The 22122-nt window shown below is 51.2% G+C and overlaps 1 protein-coding gene across 4 annotated transcripts in view; it reads right to left on the bottom strand.

Moving 5' to 3' along the window:
• The window catches only part of Kcnc4 (potassium voltage-gated channel subfamily C member 4), a 51884-nt gene that overhangs the window by 16655 nt on the left and 13107 nt on the right, over positions 1 to 22122 (bottom strand). Inside the window, exons 3-4 of one of the 4 annotated variants that reach the window (XM_075981648.1) lie at positions 21133 to 21336; positions 14279 to 15390 (exon numbers count right to left, since the gene is read on the bottom strand). In XM_075981648.1, coding sequence (XP_075837763.1) covers positions 15329 to 15390; positions 21133 to 21336 — 266 coding nt within the window. In that variant the 3' untranslated portion in view covers positions 14279 to 15328. Of the gene's footprint in view, positions 1 to 14278; positions 15453 to 18753; positions 18988 to 21132; positions 21337 to 22122 lie in introns of those variants that run through there. The other 3 variants (XM_075981649.1, XM_075981651.1, XM_075981650.1) reach the window with 3 other exon arrangements.

Here is a 22122-nt window from a genome sequence, read left to right as displayed (position 1 = left end):
GAACTCAACAGCCATCTGTGAATTATAGTTCTAGAGAATTCAGTAATCTTTGTGTGGATGTGTTAAACAAAGCTTCCATATGACATTGAAGAAATGTAGTCCTCCACTTGGTCTCACCTGTACTTTAGATCATTCTTTTTAACAAGGGTTCCTAGGTTCCTATGACCCAACAGACAAAGGCTCCAGGAAAGGTGACTCTGAACTATGGATTCTAACAGGGCTTATGCAAAGCCGTGGGTGTGCAGGGCTACAAGACACAACATCTTGTGGACAGGACGTAGTGGAACAGGACAGATTTCAGTTTGCGAGACAGAGGCTATAGAGGAGGGACACTGTAAGCAGAAGACCAAGTGAGCCCAATGCAGGGGAAACAGTGATGTGGGCTGTGGTTGGGGAACAGGGTACGTGGAGGAGAGGCAGGGACTGACTAAGGTCTGGTAGGCAGGTTGAGCCCTTGAGGTCAAGGGTCTGGAGAAGTCATGGTAGCACATCTCCTCTACATCCGGAAAGAAAAGGACACGTCTTATAGTGAGCTCCTTCAAGGAACTCTGAGCCTGGTTGCTGGTCAAATCTTCTCATATCCTTCCCCTCTAGTTTCCACCACTGTGAATGGGTAGAAACATTTGCATCATGCTTGGTAGCTAAAAGCATTTTCTGGCCATCAAATGACAGAGATGATGCCCAAACCCAGAATGATGAAACCATTGGTAGAGGGGGCATAGAGTCTCTAAATCTTCTAAGGTCTCCAGTGAGCAAGGACTCCTGGGACTGAGGGAGGCTAAAAGATGATTTATGGATCCGTGGCTTCATGGCTGATACTCAGTCAGCCTTTGGGTCAGGTTCACAGGAGATATGAACATCCAAGCCTGACATTAGCTCCCCTCCTGGCCAAGTGAGCAAGAAGGGGCATAACTGGACAGGTTTCATCTTCATCATTGGCAGGGGGGATAAAGAGGTGACTTTCATTTCTCTTGCCCTTTTCAAGTGAGAAGCTCAGAGTCCTTTACAAGTGGTCTCTAAGTCACTGGTCTTAGCTTCTAGAAAAGACAGGCCAAAAGAGACTAGGCTGGGATAGATCACAGAGCAAGAACCAAGAACCAAGCCTCAGTTCTCAGAACTATCCTCCAGGGTCCCCCAACCTATCAGGATCAGGAGGAAACTGGCTCATTTCACTGCTAGTTCTATAGGAGAAACGGTACATGGGCACAGAAAAAGCATCTATAGCACAGAGTCTGTAGCTGCCAGGAAGGGAAGAGGCAGTGTGGGGGAGATTTCACGATGCTCTGTGGTCAGCTGACTCTCCTGCACACTCGTGCGTTCATGGGGGCAGGGCTGGGTCTCACACCAGCTTCTTGGAGAGCCGGTGTGTTTGGGAGGCTGCAGACTCTAGCTGGGGTCCTCATTCCACTCGGGGCTACACAATTACCATGGGCAAGACTAAGCATCCAGTCGGCTCAGGGAAATGCTGATCTCATTGCCTTGGTTCAGTTTCCACACTTTGTGCTATGAACTGATTGCTGCTGCGTTTTACAGGAGTGCTTTCTGATGATAGTGAGAGGAGAGAAAACGAAAGCCCCAAGCAGCAGAGGCTACTGAATTGGAACTCGGGAATGGAGCCAGGCCTGCCAGCTTCCAGCTCCATGTTTAGAAGTGAGCTCCATAAAATGTCAAATAGTTGGTTAAAGCCAAGACGCAGTGTGCTCTCCAGCTGTGCTCCAAATAGCACACGCACGTTTGGTTGTCTCTCCACCAGCCACCTCAGCTGCCAGCGCCTCTGCAGAGACCTCTGGTCTCACTATCTCCCACCTCCAGCCAGATCTAAGCATCCAGCCCCAGCCCTTCAGGAGAGGCTGTGGCTGACTGTGCTCAGTCACTATGCCCCAGTTTAAGAAGGGAAAGATGTGAGAAGGCCAGGAAGCTTCTGAGCTCGGTTTCTGAGCTCAGTTTCTGAGCTCGGTCGGTAGCAGGTATGGGATTTCATTCAAGCCCCAGGAACCAATGAAGGTTGCCAGTGCTGTCCCTGAATGATGACAGGTGGGAGCTGCAGCTCAGACAAGCTAAGTCAATTGCCAAAGGTCACATAGCCCAGGTGGAAGCCAGGCTATCGTTCAAGATCCCCAGGTCCTGTCTGCAGTTGGTTCCAAGAGCCATGATCTAAACTGTAAGGAAAAAAACAATGAAGAAACAAAAACTTCTTGGAATAGATAGAGAAACATCAGTCAGGGATGGCTGTTTTTAAAGTCTATGTAATGGATAATACTTTTGAAGACTTTTAATAATGTGTGTGTATACATGTGTGTATACATGTGTGTACACATGCATTCAATATGACAAGCATGGGAAAGTCAGAGAACAACTTGATGGAGTCCATTCTCTTCATTCCACCATGTGGGTCCCGGAAGTCAGTCTCAGGTCATTAGGCTTGGTGGCAAGTGCCTTCACCTGCTGAGCATCTCCTTGGCCATAGAGTGTATAACTTCAAGTTTGAGTGCAGTGGAAAAGAAGCAAACCCCACTGAGACTCTAATGGAAGTCTAGATCTTCTTTCCTGAAAAGTGTACTTTAACCCATAGATACCTGCAACCTTTGCTACAATGGACAGAGGTTCATGGGCTCTGGGAGTCAGTCAATTTCCTTTGAAGGCCAGGAGTCTACGGGATGGATGCGTTGGGAGAAAATAAATGCTGCGGGTAGCATGGGGTGGGGCAGTGTTTTGGCCAGGGAAGAGAAGGAGCAGAGGGATGCCAGTGGGACCAGAGAAAGAGAGAGTCAGCTGTGTAATGGTTGAGGGTCCAGGCACTTTCCAAGGTGAAACTTGCTGGTGTCTTGGTGTTATGTAGCAGTTTCTTCCAAAATTAAAACCTTCCACTCTGGAGAGAAACTGAATACACAGGATGCTTATAGGGAGATGAAGTAACAGGGAAGTTCTTTTTTTTTTTTTAAAGATTTTTATTTATTATGTATACAGTGTTCTGTCTGCATATATGCCTACTCTCCAGAGAGGGCACCAGATCTCATTACAGATGGTTGTGAGCCACCATGTGGTTGCTGGGAATTGAACTCAGGACCTCAGGAAGAGCAGTCAGTGCTCTTAACCTCTGAGCCATCTCTCCAGCCCCCATAATAGGGAAGTTCTAAGGGGAAGAGAACACCCATCCTGTAGGGAAGCTCTTTAAGACCCAAAACAATCAAACTAGCTCAGGAAGTCCCTGAAACTGATCAGACAAACTAGGTCCCTCCCTCTCTAAGTGTGTATATAAACAGCAAGGACTTCTGAGAGATATCAGACCAGTTGAGCAGCCTGTAAGAAGCAGAGGCCAGCTGTCTGGAAGCAGAGAGATGAGCTGAACTGCCCAAGAAAGCCCAAGACCAACTGATTTACCTGAAAAGGACATTAACCTGTCGAGCTGCCTGCAGGTTGGGCACTTGCTACTCTGTGGAGGATCTAGATTTGATTCTTAGAACCCACATGGCAGCTTATGGTGGCTGTAACTCTAGTTCTAGGGGATCCAATGCTGTCTTCTGATACCCTCCCCCACCCCGCCTCTGTAGCCCCTGGGCATGAACATGGAACACACACACACACACACACACACATACACACACAAGCAAAAACTGATACACATAAAACAAAAATATTTTTAAAAAATCTTTTCCCCTGCAGCCAGCAACATCCATACATAGAATAAAAACCCAGAATAGTCTTGGTCTCTTTACAAAGTAAAGTAACTTTACACTTGCCAAAGATAGGTGGTGTCAGGCTAACTCACTTCTAAGCCAGCCTGTTAAAAGTAATGATTACATGAGGAAAACATACCCAGAAAAAGAACCTTAACTAATTTGTGCCAGACCGGAATGTCTGTCTCCTGAACTGACCTACCTCTGAGATGAAATGATCTGCACCTTCTGTGAACTCTTGTGCCTGCTCCATCCATGTGGGCATTTGCTCAGCAGATGAACGTGTGGGGTTTGCCCAGTGATTCTATTTCTAGCCTGTTTGGTTCATTTTAGGTTTCGTAACCTCAGCCTTCAATGGTCAGGCTCTCCTCTTCCTCTCTCTCTCTCTCTCTCTCTCTCTCTCTCTCTCTCTCTCTCTCTCTCTCTCATTTGTCTGTCTCTATCTTCCTCCCTCTCCTCTATCTTCTGTTCTCCCATTCCTCTCTTCTCCTCCCTCTCCTCCACTTTTAGACTCTTGATTTTTTTGTCTGCTTCCTGTGTCTGTAATAGATACCTGAGATAATTGACTTTGTTGGAGGAACACTTATTTGTCTCATGGTTTCAGGGGCATTGGTTTGTGGTCACGCGGCTCTGTTGTTCGGGGCCCATGGGTAAACAGTATATCAGGGTACGAACACAAGGCAGAGCAATGCAAGGCAGTGTGAATTGATAGCAGGGATGGGGCTGGGTGAGGGGCTGGTGTCCAACTACGGATAAGTCTGCTCACTTCATAGAGTCCCAGAAGCAAAGAGGAAGGAAAGGACTAGAACTCTAATATCCTTCTTAAAGCCACTCCCCTAGTAGCCTAACTTCTTCCCACTAGGCCTTGTATCCTACAGGTTCTGTTGCCTTGCAATAACACCTTGAACAGAGGACCATCTTAGGGCATACTGAAGATGCAAACTGTAGCATTTGTTTCTAATGTGTTGTGTACTTCCTCCCATACCACCGTCTCCTTGACTCCACTGCCAGTGGTGTGTGTGTGTGTGTGTGTGTGTGTGTGTGTGTGTGTGTGTGTGTACACAAGTCCTGGACCTTGGGAGAGAGATAAAGAGCAGCTTGTTAAAATAAGGGCTGAGTTACCCTAACCCCCAGCATGGCCCAGGAAGCAGATGGCATCGTGGTTAGCAATCAAACACATGTTGTCCTGCTTCTGGGGTCACCAAGAAGGAAATGAAGTGCCAGTGAAGAGTCTCATGAATATTAATATCCTAGGGCCTGGCCTCAAGCTAGAGACACACCATCCCCGTCATCCCACAGTGAATGGTCTTAGCAAGAGATTTGAGGGATATGATTTCTGCTACTTTCTATGGTGAAAACCAGGGCTGGAACTATCTCCTGGCTCATTTCCCCAAGGACATGCAATGATCGCTGTTCAGCTGACTGGGTCTGTCCAGTGTTTCACAAGCCACGTCTCTCTGCTCTCAGTGGAGTCTGAGATGCAAGGTTCCTTAGAGGAGAAACCAGTTTCAGAGAGTCATTTGCCTGAGGCCATAAAGTTCCAAAGCAGCCCAAAGAGCTGCAGATGGAATTAGCTGGATATAGACAGTGTGAATTGATAGTTGTGGTGGTGTTGAGTGAGACCCCTGGCTAGGTCTGGGCATAATCTCAGTGGGGGGTGCGCAAGGCCAGAACCAGCCCAAATGGGTTTGTGTCCCTGAAACTGGCCTGCAGTCTCTGTTGAAATATTCCCTGTGCTTTGCTTTTCTTGTCTGTAATGGGGTTGTTCAGATGAGGGACTGCCCAGAATAAGAACAAACTCTGCCCTGTTGCAAGTACCGAGTCAGAGGGAGCTGTTTTCTCTAACTTCCTGTGGAACTAACTGCCTCTGATACAGAACACCCACCCACACCCTCCAAAGGGCAGGGGATTGATAGCCCTTCACCCCAACTCCTGCTTTACAAGAGTCCCAGAGGACCCTTTCAGAGTCTAATTTTCCAGAACACCTTCAGGAAATGTGATGTTTGTGTGGGTTCATCTCCGGTTCACAAACGTGGAGGCAGAAGCTCGGCGGCACTGTGGGCCTGGCTTGGACCTCAGGGAGCACTGTTCCCCTCTTCAAGCCTCTCTTTCCGTGGCTCCTTCTACAGCAGGGATTTTTGTCCAGGAGCAAAAAACACATACTGAGTGAGAGCTGGGGAGGGAAAGAAGCACAGAGCACTCTTCATAAAGACTGAGAAGGAAGAAGGCTGAAGGGCCCAGGACACAAACCTGGCTGTCTGGAGAAAACTCTGCAGGTCCACAGTCACTAACCTTCATTGTTTAGAGCCCGGGAGCTGGCAGGGCGACTCGGTGGTGGGATTGTAGGGCATAGCATCCCAGGGAATTGTTCTGGACAAATTCTGAGACTCAGCTCTAGGCTGGAATGACAGACGTGGAAGCCAGAAGCTGACAGGAGTCAATGGTGGGTGGCCAACTCATTCACTATCTGTCTATCCATTCCCCTCTAGGCTCCTGAGCACGGAGCAGGGGCTTAGCTGAGTAAAACCAGCAAGGAAGTCATCACTGATAAATATGCAAAGTGCTTAGTGTGCACTTGTCATAATGAAGGACAGAGCGCTCTCCCTGGGAGAGCAGGGAAGGTTCTCGGAGGGGATGCCTGAGTGGGCCCTGAGAGATGTTCACATTTACCAGGAAAAAGACTCAGTATGAGGCTAGGGAGGGGCCAAAAGGAGAAGGACCTTTTAGAAGAAGGCAAATGCCAATGCATAGCTTTTCTGATATTTTCTTCAGTGTTGGGGATTGGACTCCAGGCCTTTTAAATGCCACGTAAGCTCCCTATCACTGAACTACAGCCCAAGCACCTTCATATACTTTGTGGTTAATCAGAGCCAAGTGAGAATTCCATGTAGAACCCTGTCGTCTATTTTTTTTGCCTCTCTATTTTATTTTTTTAATTTAATTTAAATTAATTAATTAATTTTTTAAAAATATCTTTTCTTATTTTATATATCAATCCCATTTTTTACCCACACAAGGAAGATCTGCTTTCTTCTCTAAGTTTAAAAAACAAAACAAACAAACAAACAAAAACTACCCTGCTTAGGGCTCTTTGATGATGTAATTTCTGTAATAGAGAACAGGGCTTCTGCTCTGAAAGGTGAGAGGTCTTACAGTTCTACCTCCTGGGAAATAAAGCACACGTGGAGCCTAGTTTATACCAGGCTGTGGATGATTAACATTTTCTTGTTCCTAGAGTAGATGAAGTGAGGGTGACCAGATGAGCCCCGTAACGGGGGCAGAGACGGCCGTAGCAAGGGGAAAGTAGTGAGAGCCTCCTGCCTGGGAGGAATAAATGGAGAATTCTAGAAACCAACATTTCAGCCCTGTGTAAGGAAATCCAGTTTGTCACAATCCAGCACTGAGGTCCAGAGAGAGAGAATGGTTACCCCAGGGCCTTCGTGCACTGCCCCTCCCGCTCCTGCCCAGGCTTCCTGGGAGCTGGTTTCTACCTCTAGTGAGATCCTGAGAGAAATGACATCCTCAGTGGGTTTACAGGAGTATAAACAGTGCTGTCCCCTAAGGGGATGAGAGGGCCCGCTATCACACCAGTGCCACAGGAAGGCAGGGTGAGGCTGGCCTAGCTTCTGCTCCCCAGCCCTGGAAGACTAGTCCCTGGCTGACAGGCTAATAGCTCAGGAAGGTGCTACTTCTCCACAGAGGCATCCATGATGGTGGTGGTGCAGCGGTACCCTTCTGTTCTCCATGGCAACTGGGGAGCTGCCACCCCAGGGAAGCCACTATGGCAACAGCTCTGGCAGAGCACCAAGGAGCCTCTGGGCTTCCAGGCCTTCTGGGCTTGTCTCCTTGGTCTTCCTGGGGGGTGGCTGGCTCATCTGGGCATCAAAGAAGAGGCGGAGGCAGCCACTTCTCTAAGCCTGGCCTCTGGGTCTGTAAGCTTGCAAAGACTTCTGTTGGTGCATGATTTGTTCTAAACATTCCGCCTTTGTATCTGGCCAGAGGACCAGATACAAAGGACAAAGGATGAAATACTAAGAGGGTCTTGGAAATCAGGAGCGGAGCTGAGCCTCGGTTAAGGCATCTTGGTCTCTCGCCCCTACAAATGTTTTCCTCATGGGCAGAGTCACACCCGGTGACCCCAGGGTGTGTGACCTACGGCATAGGAAGCCCCTCTTGTCAGTGGGCCAGAGAGCTCTACCATCCCCCCCCTGAGGCTGGGCCAGGCAGCTGGGTTCTCCTTGCCACTCCCCAGCCTCATTTCCAGCTCTCCTCTTTCTGCTTTTCATCAGTTCTTCACATCTTCCTCTTTCCTCCTCTATCTTGATCTTTTTTTTTTCCTGCTCGCGTCTTTCTTCCTTGCTATTTACTCAGGCAAACACTTCACTGAGCATCTACTATGAGGGAGAAGCCAGGAGTCAGCACTCTTGAGAAGCCTGCAGCAGGGCAGGGGTACTCTACCAGTGCCCAAAAACTCAGAAAATGGAGAACTCCGAAGAACAGAGGTGAAGAGCTGCTATGCTTGCCCCCCTCTCCTCTTCTCTCTCTCTCTCTCTCTCTCTCTCTCTCTCTCTCTCTCTCTCTCTCTCTCTCTCATTATTCTGACAGCTTCTCAGGCAGGAAATGCATGCTAGAAAGAGAAGAGCTTTTACATGTTCCCCAAGGGCTCCCAGGAATGCCCTAGAAGTGAGGCACACAGGCCAGCTGGAAGCAAGGCTGAGTTTAGCAGCTGTGAGCCAGGTTGGCTTCCCGCTCATTCATTCATTCATTCACTCATTCATTCATAAAATAGGGACTGAGCCCCAAGCATGTGCTAAGGACCTAGAAATTCAGAGGCCAACATGAGGCAAACTTGCAGCGATGCAGAGAGTAGCATGAAGAAAACCAGCTGGCTGACATAGAAAAGGGCAGAGGATGGGGCTGCGGCTCCATTAGGCAGAAGGTTCAGTTGTTAAAGGGTCCTGCTGCACAGGTGTGAGCACTTGAATTCAGATCCCCGGCACATATTAAAAAAAAAATCCAGGTAGGGAGGTATCCACCTTTAACCCTAGTACTGGGGAGAGAGGGACAACAGGGACAAGGTGGATCCCCTGGAGCTCACTGGCCACTCAGTCTAGACGAACTGATGAGACCCAGATTGAGTGTTTCAAAAAGTAGAGGATCTAGAAGATGGCTTAGCAGCGAAAGGTGTTTGCCACACTAATACAAGCCCAACAACCTGAGCTTAATTCCCAGAGCCCACCCAAAAAGCCGGATGCAATGCAATCCCAGCATTCCTACAAGAGGGAAAGAGGAGACAGGAGAATCTGCCCGAAGGTCATGTGCCGACTAGCCTGGAACAGGCAATGCAGTGGCAGAAACTGGTGGAAGATGAGCCCTGCCTTTAGAGTTGTTCTCTGACCTGCACATGCATGGCATGGCATGATGCACATGTACAGTAGGAACATCTACATACACCACATTCACACAAATAAATAAAGGTAACTGCTACAGCACCCATGATCGCGGAAAAGGAAATGCAAGTAAAACTACATAAATATATATGGAGACCAGAGGTGAGGGCTGGGGCCAGGTGAGGAGGTCACACTCAAGTTGGGAGTGTGGGTTGTTTCGCCAGATGCAAAGGGTAAGATGGAGTCCGTCAAGGGAAGGGCTGGAGTGGGTGGGGAAGGGAAATGGGTGCTGTGAGGGGACCAGCATGCGTGACTGCGAGAGAGAGAGAGAGAGAGAGAGAGAGAGAGAGAGAGAGAGAGAGAGAGAGAGAGAGAAAGTGGAGGTGGGCTGGGAGGATAGGGACAGGGGCTGAGAAACAACCATGCCCCAAGCCCCCGTTGAAGGCTTTGAATTGTATTGAAATGCAGAGGGAAGGAAGCCACCAAGGGTTTTAAGGGTAACAGGATCTTGATTCCACTTTAAACTGCTCTCTGGTTGCTGGGCGAGACCAGAGATGATGATGGAAGAGCTGAGGGTCACAGGGAGGCCTGGGAGGTGCCTCCTGCAAAAGGCCCAGGGGAGGGAAATGGGAGGCTGGGAGGAGGCAGAAACTTTTTTTTTCCTTTTCTCAATAAAAAAAAGAAAAGGCCCAGGCTGGGGACCTCAGACAGAACAGACAATCTGGGAAGGGAGCAGGATGAGACTATCTGAAATACATTTCCAAGGCAGAAAAGTAGCATGCCTGGCCTGTTTCCCCACTTAGCACACAAGCTCCAAGCTTGTGGGCAGGGGTCCTGTTTACTGCTCTTTCCCCAGGATGTAGCACAGCATTTAATAATCTTGTGTTTGAAAACAGGGAGTGAAGTAATACCGGAGTGAGAAGGTGAGATTATGGCTGCGCTCTTCCACCCGGCTTCCGGTCAGCTGTAGCGTGTGTGGACAGAGGGAAGGAAGGCAGAGGGAGAAATCGGAGGCCTGTGGAGCATCAGGAAAGACGCTGCCCCAGGGCCACACAGGCACTGTTGAGAGCAGCGTGAGATGAAGGAGCTCCACTGTGTGCTTGCAGAATGACTGACTGAACGGATGTGAGTGGGGATTTCTGAAATGGGGCTAGAAATAGGGATGCTATCAGCATCTATAAATGCTTAAAGCATGGGAGTGGGTAAGGTCACCTAGGAGACAGTATGGAAGAGAAAGGGGGCCCTCCCAACAACCAGGAACTGTTGCATTAGGTAGCAGGGACCCAAATTCAACCAAGACCAAGACTCTGAATTTCCAGTAATCTAGTCACAATGACCCTAGTACATACTTTAACCACGCCCCTCCCAGGAGTCCCTGGAAAGGCAAGCAGATACCTGGCAGAAGGTAAAACTGGGGTACTTAAGAGACAGCCAGGTCTCGAGTCCTCGAGACAGTCCTCGGGAGCAATGCATGTTGTTTGGGCTTGAGTGTGATGACTGCAGTCCTCAGGGACTGGGCTAGCTCACAGGCCAACTAGCGTGTGAGCGCTGTCATGCACAAAGGACTGGGAGCCCTGAGCTAACACGGGTGCTCACGGTGACAACGCCACAGGGATCCCTGGGGGCTGGTGGTGGGTCACATGGCAACCCAAGTCCATGTCTACTGAGTCATTGCTGTCTGGTAATGCCTCAGATGTTCTCTGTCGGGGCAGGGAATCTGGGAAAGTCCCATCAGGAAAGGAGTTCATCTGAGTCTTCCCTGAATCTCTAAGTTCTCGGCCTGCCCCGGCTGAGTCAGCCTTCCAGTCAGAGGTCTGACCACCTTGCACACCATGCAGAAATTCTTCCCACAGCCAGCACTTGGCTCCTGGGGTTCCCTCATACTTCTAGGAATGGAGTTCCCCTCAGCCTATAGGGGAGTCTGTTCCTAACCGTTTCTTAGTTGTTTTGTTAGGAAGCTTGATTTCGGAAGGCCTGGAAGACCTTGACCAGGTGTTCACAGTGCCACCTCTTGGGGCACAGTGAAGTGCAGGGAAGGAGATCCAGCCTTCTCTGCTGAGTCGGTGTGGAAGAGTTTCTAACATTTCCTACTAAGTCTGTGAAGGAAACAAAAATAAGGTGTGTGTGTGTGTACCTCGGGTGTCGATCCTCACGAGCCATGCACCTTTGTTTTTCAGACAGGATCTCTTGCTGGCCTGGGACTTGATAAGTGGACTAGCCTAGCCAGCCAGCGAGCTTCAAGGATCTGCCTGTCCTGCCTCCCAGTGCCAGAATTCCAAACACAAGCCGCCATGTTCAGCTTTTTTAAAGATGTAGATTCTGGGGATCAAATGCAAGTCCTCCTGCTTGAAAAGCAAGTACTTTATTGACTAAGCCAGCACCCCAACCCCAAAATAGTTCTTTTCATTTGACCTCCTTAACATCTCTACCAATAACTGGTACTCCTACTGCAGTGTTCACCAAATACCTGAACCCAGGAGCTGGTTTTCCACCAGATCTTCTCCAGGACGAGCTGCTCCTCCTGTCCCCTGGTTTTCAGGCCAGTCCCACCCAGGCTTCCCTTCTGTGTGTCACTGGGAAGGGACTTGTCACTCCCTGAGCTAGGTGTTGCCACCTGGTCATTAATTAATGAAGTCAAGATGTCCCTTCTTCCCCAGGGTGTGTGTGTGTGTGTGTTTACACAGACATGAGAATGAATTAAACCCACTTTCATAAGCTCTGGTTTTCTTATCTTCTAAGAGGGAACCAATACTTTTGCTAAAGGCGTCAATTGAGATTAAGGAAATGGAAAACATTCTAAGTTCCACACCAGGGGTTTTTCCTCCCAAGCCTTCCCCAGGCACTGGGGCAGTAGAGCCATTCTGTTGGGCCTCGGTGCCAGTTTTGGTGGCTCTTACAGGGTTGTAATTCTGGAGAAATGACCTTCTATGCCCTGCTGCATATTCTTCTCTGTGGAGCAAAGCGTCACATCAACCTCGGAATGCATTTCCATGCGCATAACACGCGTGTCTCGGGAGAAACACACGCATGCTGTTTAATCAGTCCCTTGTCTCCTTTGTCAAAAGAAAAGGAGGCTAATCCATAGCACTTCTTTTGAAATGGGAAGGCATCAAACCAAACTGCTGCTGTTGGCTGAAGGTTGCGCCACAGGAACCCACCCCCCATCTATATTTGTTTAAATGCAATGATTTTTAGCAATTTATTTATTTGTGTGCATGTGGAGGTCCAAGGATGACTCGCAGGAATCAGTTCTGTCCCTCCACCATGAGAGTCCTAGGGATCGAACTCAGGGCTGTCAGGCCCGGCAACAAGGGTCTCTACCCACTGAGCAATCCTGCCAGCTCAGTGAGCGGTGGTTATCTGTGCAGAAAACTTCCTGGCACCACCTAGCATCATTCCCCTACAGCTCAGCATACCTACTGCTATGACGGTTATGACAATGAGGAATGGAGGTTTGGGCAACCTAGGCAACACGGGACTAAGAAGTCCCAGATCTGAGATTCACATCCGAGTCCCTCTGACTCTAAAAGCCCACCCCGGCACTGTGATTCTGTTCTCTAAGGCAACCCCTAAGTTAGGACTCAGTGTGGGCCCCAGGGAGAGCAGAAGCCTACCGTGTGTCTCCCTTCATGGTGCAGCTTCGGGGACACATGGGTCACTCTGCATCTGCCCATTCCAGAGTTTTAAAGGTGTCACTGCATATCCCAGCCACATCCCCGTAGGTCCCCTTGGGATGCTCCTGGCATCCAATACTCATGTGCTGTTTGCTAGGTTCTTAGCCCATAAATATGGATTCATGTTTAAAAAAACAAAATAAAAAAAAAAACCCAGCTAAAGTAAAAAACAGCCATTCTGGATGTGGGCCCTGATGCGTAATGTCATTAGGGAGTCAGCAGTACATCCCATCCCATTATCGCCTGGCCAAGCTTCTCCGAGCAGCCTGGCTGCAAATGGCTTTCTCGTGGGGGGAGAGCACAGCCCTATCTGCCCTCCAGTTGGAGGAGAGATTTCATCTTTAATTGACAACTGGCCGCCTGCCACCACCCTGCCTCTACTGTTGGCCCAGGCTCGTGGCTGGTTTTCCATGCCACTTCAGGAATAGGCTTCCCCTTGTTTCTTCCTTCCCCAGGGCCCTGCGGTCTTCACCCTGCCATTCTGTATTGCCCTAGACAGCTCCTGGTGTGCTCTTGTCTTTTCTGAATGTGTTTGGACATGAAGAAAATCTGCAGAAAAAAAGCCTGAACTGAAGGCAAGGGTGAGGGGGGAGCTAGAATTTATGGGCGATCTCCTGTCTCCAGTATGCTCTGTGCAGACACCTGACCTTGGGCCAGGCTGTTAAGCTGTCTTTGGAATAAGCACCATTATTTTACAGGCATGAAAACAGAGCTGAGGAGTTACCCCCAAGATTCCCAGCTAATAAGGGGAAGATCAAGACTAAATGGAGGCACCTGTGGAGGTTTATTTAGACAGTGGGGAGTAGGGAGATGAGAACATGCACCTGGACCTGGCTGTGTGATTTGTAGAGCCCAGGACAAACGAAACCACAGGTCTTTCTGAGGATCAGTGATGACAGTATGGGGATCCCTTCTGGGTGACGGCAGGGCTGCGTATTCATAAAGCCAGCCTCGTGTATGCCCCTACGCGGGGGTGAAAGGAACAGTGAGGGTCACCAGTGTTCAAGAACTTGCCACTTCCCTAGACCATGCACTCCAGGTCTGCCCATTCTCCATCCCCAAGGGCCCCTTGGTTGTATCACGCCAGTCCAGTGTTGGCTTTGGTACTTCAGCCCTCATGCAGTCCTTGCAATGGCTGGCCTCCCCAGAGCCTTGGCCCACTTAAAACTGATGCTGTTGCAGGGAAGTCCCTGTACGAACAAGCAGGCATACAGTAGACTTCCCTACACACAGAAGACTTATTCCATGCTATGGTGTGTGTGTGGGGGGGGGGGGGGTGGAGGGGTTGCTCAGGTGGCAGCAGCAGAATCAGGACACTGCCCAGGAGTGAGGGGTTCAATGTTATGCCCTTGGCTGCCTTGAGCAGCCTCACTTTTGAGTACTTCATGCTATCTGTAAAATGCAGGAGCTGGGTCACAGGGAGGATCCCTGGTGGGTGCGTGCAATCCTTAGACGCAGACGGGAGGTTGTTTGGAACTCAGGGAGGCCTCCCCCCGACCACAGACCCACAGCCAGAAAAGAGAGGCGAGGCAGATGCTCACAGAGGAGCAGCAGGACACTTGGATGTCTTTATTGGTGCTCGAGCACAGCATGACAGTTGAGGGCATGCAGACAGGGCACAAGGGGCCCGGCCTAGGCGTGCCTCAGACACACACGAGGGAACAGCTTTAGAAAAGGACTGACCGATACCAAGGGTGGGCAGGAAGGGCCGAGGGAGGGGCAGAGGCCAAGGCTGAAGGGGTCACCTGGCCTCTGCTATTGCACGCATCCTCTGGCCGCCGGCCAGGAAGTACAGTATTGCGACTGGTCTCCTCTCGCCCAAGGTGTCCCCTTCTCAGACCCCTGAGCCAGATGGGCAAACAGATCCCCTTCCATCTGCCCAGCAGCATCTTTGAAAACAAATGGACAAAGGAGACTCACACAAAAGAAATAAAACTCCCCTCTGTCAAGGGCACAGAAGGGGGTGCTGGAAGGAGCTACAGAGGCTACAGAAGAGCCCCTGGAAGTGCCCCCAGTGTGGGGTGGTGGGAGGTAGAACCCCAATCTGGGGTGGGGTTGGGCTAGTGAAGCAGTGACCCTGGAGGGCAATCTTGCCTTAGCAGACTTCAACAGGCCACCTGCTGGCAGGGGAAACACCCCCAAGTGAGAGCAGCCTGGGACCACCCAGCTGGAGGGGCAGGTGCCAGGCCCACTACTTTCCCTGGGACATCCCATACAACATGGTCAGAAGGAACAATCCATGGAGGAAGAGGGGAGGGGACACAGGGTGGGAAGAAAACTTGGGAGACATAGCCTAACAACGGAGACAGACCACCAGTAGCACGTGCACTACACACAAGAGTATATAGTACGTATGAATATAGATACTATATGTGCATATATGTCTCTTCAATGTACAGTAGAACAGAGCATCAGACCCAGATGGCTCTGGGGCCCGAGAGTCGCATGGGAGGTTTTTCCACCAGTTCTGTGCAAACAAGGATATCTGAGTCTTTTTCCCAGCAAAAGATTCGTGCCTGGGTTCCAGAGTTTCCCTAAGCCTCTGGCTTCCTGTCTGTCTGCCTGTCTTTCTCACGTTGGTGCCGCCTTAAGAGAGGGTGAGGACTTCAGCGTGGGCATAGTTGGACGAGAGGGCGTCTTGGCAGGTCTCTGTGTTTAAAGAGCACAGGTGTGAGACACTGGGACGCACGCTTTCGGTTCAACATTGCCTTCTGGGGGGGGGGGGTCAAGAGTTCAGCAAAAGAAAGGGAGAAACAAAGAGTGAGACGTTAGAAGGAAGCCAGCCAGCTGCTGACCCACGGGCTGTGGGCTAAGGAACAGCCAATAGCAGAGCTGGAAGGCATAGGGGACCCAGGGCTAAGAGGCAAGAAAGAACCGGGGTGGTACAGCAAGTGGGGTGAAACCTTCATCTCTCCTCTGCCAACCCACCTCCAGGCCGAGGAGACTCAGGTGACGCTGAAACTCAGGTAGCCATTTGCAAGAACTACTAGCCTTTCAGGTCTTCGGAGTTCTACTGCGGCAGGGAGAGGAACCATAGCAGACTCCATAGAGCCCAGCAGGGAGGCAGCGGTGAAAATCCCTGCTGTAGACTATGGCTCATGGCCCTTCACTCCAACTGTCCTCTGCTCTCTTTGTGCTCTCCCCCAAATAGCCCCATCTGCCCTCTCCACCATGGACAACCCCACTGTCCCAAGGAGCCAGTGAAAATGGCTCTAGAGTGAGAAGACACGTCACACCCAGCCCCTGGGCCTCAAAGTGATAGGCAGAGTCCTGGGGCGTGGGTATGGAGGGCACATTGCCTCGGGAGAGCAGGCTGGCACATGGCATCAGCTTCAGATATCTGAAGCTTGGGTCTTCTTCCCTATCTCCCAGCAGCAGTACTGGCTAGACAGCTAGAGAGGCTGAGCTAACAGTGTGGTGAAGTTTCAACCCCAAGGCTGATGAGTACAGCTATTTAGTTTGTCATTTGGCATCCAAGCCTCACCGCTTCTACACTAGGGTTCCCTGACATGTTAAAGGCTTTTTACTTTATATATTCCCTGACATGTTAAAGGCTTTTTAATATATATATACATATATTTGTATATGTATGTATATAGTATATATAGAATACATATACATATATATATATATATTCTCATCTCAGCATGACCCGTTACCATCTCCATAAGACTGTGGCCCCAACCAGCTCTGTCTGGCACAGTCTGAAAGGTAAGGCTCTGAGTTTGCTCCTAGGCTGCCTGCTTGTTCTTTAAGCAGGGCCCCAGACCCCAGCTACAGGGTCATGTTCTAAAAGCAAAAGCAACAGGTCCAATTCCAAGTCCAATGCAAAGACAAGCTAATGCACGCTTTTGGTTCAACATGGCCTTCTGGGGGCGTCTCTGTGAGATAAACCTTTCTTCTTGTGAAGGACATTCAACACCTGGATGGATCTGAGGCTTGTATAGGCAACTGCCATAATAGATTTTTTTTTCTTTCCTGGAACCCTGGGCAAACACAAAAGTCCTAAGAGGTAGCTGAGGACAGATAACTCACCTAGTTCTTCCACCAACTGGGCCCTGCCTCTTCCCTTTGGAGCCAGGAGATTAGGGGTGGGTATAGGAGCCCATCTCTCCAACCAAATGCTAGGGGCTTCAACCTGGCAGATGCACTGTGTCTCCCAGGGACATCTGTGCCCCCTACAGGGGTGCTGTAAGCATGCCCATCCTTGTAGGAGGAAAGAAGAGAGGAGGCGGTGGGTGCCGTGGAAACCTGGGTTCCGCACAGCTTGAGGGTTGCCACAGAAATAGCTGCCTCGGTTCCCCAAACCAGAACGGCAAGCCAGAGAAAATAGCTGTGTTACCCGTGCTAAACTGGACACCTGGCTCATCCTGTCAGACCACAGTCTCCTGGTACCAGGAGCCCCGCTGGGTGGGGCCCAATCTACCACAAGGAGGCTTGATTCAGACTCAGCCTGCTTCCCAGTATCTCCTCATCTTACCTCTCAGAAAACACCCCTTTCTGAGAGCCAGTGGCTGCAGACCCTGTAGAGCACGGCTGAACCGAGTGTGCCAGGGCCTGATCTAGCAGAACTTCAGAAGGTCGGCCAGTGCTTGCTCACGCGACAGTGCCTGTCACAGGCTTTGCAAAGCTCCAACCTCGGAAAACGATTTACATTTATGCCTGGGCCACCTTCTGTGTTGACCACCCCCTGGTTTTCCAGTTTCCTGCCAGGTCCCTAAAGTTGTCTCACCAGGTCCCTTTATTACCCTGTGGGGAGCAGATATGGACCTTCCTTAGCCACGCCCTTTCAAAGTTGCGTAATCGGACTCTAAGATAGCCAGGCACGGGGCTCTGCTGTCAGGTCAATTCCCATCAGGTGAAGCAGGGAGGCTTGGTAGAGGCTTTTGTCCTTTAGCCTTGGGCTGAGGGAGGGGCTTATTGGGAGCAGGAGGGGCCCAGTGGCAGGTGTGGGTAGGAGCTCCTGTCTCCTCACTTCCCCTCAGCTGTCTCTGTGCAAGGTGTACCCCTGCTCACCCAATGACTCACAAACCTGTTGTGCTCCCGGGCTCGTTAGGTAAATGAATACACTTAATTATAGAAATTAGATGAGTCTCCGGTTCTGGCAGGAATACAGAGCAGAGGCTGGGTGGGAGTGGCAGGTGACTCAGAGGCAGGGCTGGGAATCGGAGGGAGCGGGAGAGAGGGAGCAAACTGTCGCTGAAGCAGAGGAAGCAGTGTGGAGATGCTGCAGCGCAGGGCACAGATGGGATGCTGGGTGTTACCCGCTGAATCTGGGCACGGGCTTCGGGGAGGAGGGCCTCCCTGCACTTAAACACCCTGCCACACCAAAGCTTGCACCAAGCCTGGGGCTTGGGTTCTAGGAACTCCCATCTGTGCCCCAAGGCCCAGCTGGGAAACACCAGGTCCCATTCCCAGGGCAGCTCTGTCGACAGGTGCTGCCGGTCCAAGGAGCCAAACGTCCTTTTCACCAGCAGAGATGCCCCATGAGACTGCCTTGTTACCTGCTGATCTTGGTGTGGGGTGGATAGACAGACAGACAGACAAGCTGGTTACTGGTTAAAGGCCATAAGGAATGCAAATTAAATTTCTGTGGTTAAAATCTAAATGTAGGTTTGACTTGCAGGCAAGATTGAGCCGTTCCAGACACTCTGTGTACCACGCACACCCTGGCCTGCAAGGATCCTGAGCTGAAGGCAAAACCCAGAGACACAGCCTGGTCTACAAGAGCTAGTTCCAGGACGGGCACCAAAGCTACAGAGAAACCCTGTCTCGAAAAACCAAAAAAAAAAAACAAAACAAAACCCAGAGACATGGGCCCTGAGTGTGCCAGCACCTACGGGTCAGGGAGAAGCTGGCAGTATCTCCCCCTTGCATTCAGGTTCTATGGCTGACCGTTTGGAGGAGCCAGGTGCCATGTAGGGCAGGCTCAGGGACTCGAATTCTCCATCCTGACTGAAGTTCCCTTCTGCTGTTTTCTCAGACCTCAGGAGGGATAAAAGGGCTGGGATGTCATGTAAACATGCCTGCTTGGATATGTGTCCCAGTGTCAGAGCTGAGGAAGGCCATGGTATAGCTAAGGACCGGAGTGACCAGGTGGGGGGCTGGTGAGAGGGTGGAAGGGGTGCGAGAGCAGGAGCTTTCTCGGAGGATAGGGCGAGCTGTACCGCGATGCCAGTGGAGACAGCCCCAGACTGGTTCCAGCCGCTCCTGCTATGTTGTTTAGACTCCGGGACTTTTCGCAGCCTTGGTGAAGAAAAGGCACACGGGTCAAAGTGAAGTTGTCTCCTCAACAAGGGAGCTCCATGGAATCCATGCTACTTCAAGAGACTCTATAGGCTGGGTGGCCCCGGACTGGGGCGAAGGGATCTCTCCTTGTTTTGAGTGGCTTCCTGCCATTCCCTGCCATCAGTCTCCTGGGCTCCTGAGGGCAGACCATAGGACCTCCGCATAGCTTAACCTGTGTCCTGTCCTGTTCTCGCTGGCCCAGCTGCACAGACTGCACAGCTTCCAGCACCTGCCTTCCCCCGTGAGCGCCTGTGTCACATACACTCCGGGCTCATCGGAAACTACTGCTTAGGGATGGGGTCAGCGTGACGGCTGCAACAGGCCTGCATTCAGCCTCCCCTTGTCCTAGGTCTAGATGACTGTGGAGAAGTGTGGCGTGGGGAAAGTTGTGAAGTGCGCGCTGGGAGTCTGGTGATATTAATTGCCACACTTGCTTAGCAGGGCCTGTTTCCCAGCAACCCACCTGTTCCCTCTCGAAGGTCACTCTAATTGACTGAGCTACATGCTTGTTGCCAAGAAGCAGTGTGGAGGCATCTTGAAAATAGAGCAGATGGGCCCCCAAAGGCACCCCAGGGAGGCAATGTGGATGGATAGAGGTTCTTCTGTATCGTGCCTGTACTTATGGGAGTACCTGCCCTCAGGGCTCTCCTGACTTGTATTCTCACGGTCTCTTCCACAACTCTACTGCACCAAGCATTTCACAGCCTGAAGAGGGACGCCAGGGTGTTCCTCCTTCAGCTCTGTGTTCTCAAGTCCTCCACAAGAGTGGGGGATACATTCTACACCGTGGCTTAGCAGGCTGCAGCCTGAGCAAGGCTCTCTAGGTGTGAGAGAGAATACAGTGGTACTACTGTATTCTTGAGGTGCAAGAGAGAAAGGCATGTCCGGGGCCTGAAGGCTGGAGCATGGAAGTCACAGGCGAGGGTCTATGAGCTCTGAGCACTCTCTACCTGTGGACCTTCTCCTTCCAGGTGCCAGAATGCTGCTCCTGTTGCTGTCACTCAGTGAGACAGGTGCCCAGAACAGCTGAATGGCCACTTTTCATGGCTCATCAGATCAGGATGCCTAAGAAGCACACGGGAAGGTGCCCCAGAGACTGCCTGGACCCCGTAGCTAGGGGCCATCTTTAGGGCCCAGAGACATCGCAGGCTATTCCTGCACAACCACTACCCTTGTCTGATTCAAACCAGTCAACAGTCTGGGATTTGGGACCCTGAGAAGTTGAGAGGGGGAACCTTGCTAGTTAAGAGGTGGTCATGAGAAAGCCTGCAGATGATGTTTGTTTAGGGAGAAACACAGCTTCTTCTGGAAATGGGCAGGATGTTAGGGAGGTCAGGACACAGGACAGTCAAGGTAAAGTGGGATCAGGAGACAGACAGGACAAGGCTCTGGCCTTGAGCCTCCTGGTTCTCAGTCATCACTGGCCCTTGTCACTCCAGTGCTTTCTGTTTCCCTCTCCTTTAAGGTTAAGGCTCCTGGCTGCACAGGCCGACTTCAGCTCTGTCCCTGCCACACGCTGGAAGTCTGGTGATAGAATTCCAGACTTCCCTGACAGACAGGTAAGAGGCTGCTCCACTAACTTTGAGAATCTTTCTGCTAACTCCTGAGAGAGAACCATGCTCCCTGCCCACCTACTCCTAGCCACTCCCAGACTGGTCCCATGACCATCACACCCCAGCAGCTGCCAGACATGGGATCCAGGCCTGCAGTGAAGAATTGGAGATACAGGACCTGTGTGGTCTGAAGACCTAGAACCTGGAATTCCTGGCTTTGGTAGTGTTTGGGACTAGGGACATGGCTGGGTATGACTCTGTAGGCTAGGCCTGCAGGACCAGAGCTGGGGAGGTGACAGAGCATCCCATAAAATGTCTAGCACTGCTCCTCCTGGTGGGTACCTGAGAGGGAGGGACTCCATAGACTCCTAGGGAATACTAAAGGCTTTCTAATCCAGATATGCATACTAAATGCGAGGGCGCATCCAAGGCAGAGGAGATGGTGGCCATGGGCTTAGGGGAGGGGGAGACCTCAAGCTCTGTGGGGAGGGCTGGGGAGACTCAGCCCTGGAGGGGCTCCCAACCTGCCCAGCCCAGGGAGCCACCATACCTTTTCGGACACTGCCATCGGCACAGGCATAGTCCCCAGCACTGAGCAGGAAGCAGGCAGCTGCTTTCTTGTTTCTGTCTCGTGTGCCTGAGCGTCGCAGGGCCCGACGCTCTTCAGGGGTGGGGGCCGAGGCCAGGGGCTGGGTGAGGCCAGCTCCCTCCTCATCAGACAGCACCGCGTTTGCGTCACCATTCTGCTTAGAGTCTGGAGGGGGCAGAGAGAAAAGAAGCTAAGACAGTTGCTGGGGCCTTCTTAAGGGAGCCTCTCAGACTCCAGGTCCAGGAAGCAAAAGCAAAATGGCGGTGCCTGGTCTGGAGACCCTTCTCTCAGCTTCGGCTTACAGCCTCCCTTGTGGGCTGGAACACAACACAGACATCCTACAGTCGCAGTAGTCCCCCAATGGGCTTCTAAGGAGGTCCCCGGAGATCAACCCCTGCAGACACAGATTCTTACTTCCCCTCTGGTCTGGCTCAGGTAGGCTCTTGATGAGTCTGCATTCCTCAGAGAAGACCTGGCTAGTAGGGGTAATGGGTGGTGGCTCGTGTGCCAGGCCTTCTCAGTAGTGTCGCTGGCTCTCTCCCTGCACCACTTAAGGCAGTTATTCTGTTCCTCGGGCACCCGGGCCAGCGCTGAAGGGCTTGGGCAGAGCTCTCTTCTGTCTGGGAAGGTATAGGGAAGAGACTCCAATTCAACTCTTCTCTGTGGGAACACCTTGTCTTCGTCAAAGAGGGGCACAGCTACTATGGGCTCTGACTGTATGTGGTGGGGTTAACCTAGCCTGAAGACGCTGGCATTGGCCATGCAACACCTCAGTGTGGCCAAGTCAAGCCCCAGTGCTGTGCGCATCTAGGAAGCTGCCTAAGGTCCTCTGTATTGGGACACGCGGATCCTCTCTGAGCTCTGCCTGGACCTCAGAGCACATCTCTGATTCCAACAGGATCAGGGGCACCACTGTGGTAAGGAGCAGAAGGAAGCTTTCCTATTAAGGTC

This window comes from Microtus pennsylvanicus, chromosome 7 (assembly GCF_037038515.1).
Source record: "Microtus pennsylvanicus isolate mMicPen1 chromosome 7, mMicPen1.hap1, whole genome shotgun sequence".
Taxonomy (NCBI): Eukaryota; Metazoa; Chordata; class Mammalia; order Rodentia; family Cricetidae; genus Microtus; species Microtus pennsylvanicus.
This window is presented reverse-complemented; position numbering and strand designations above follow the sequence as displayed.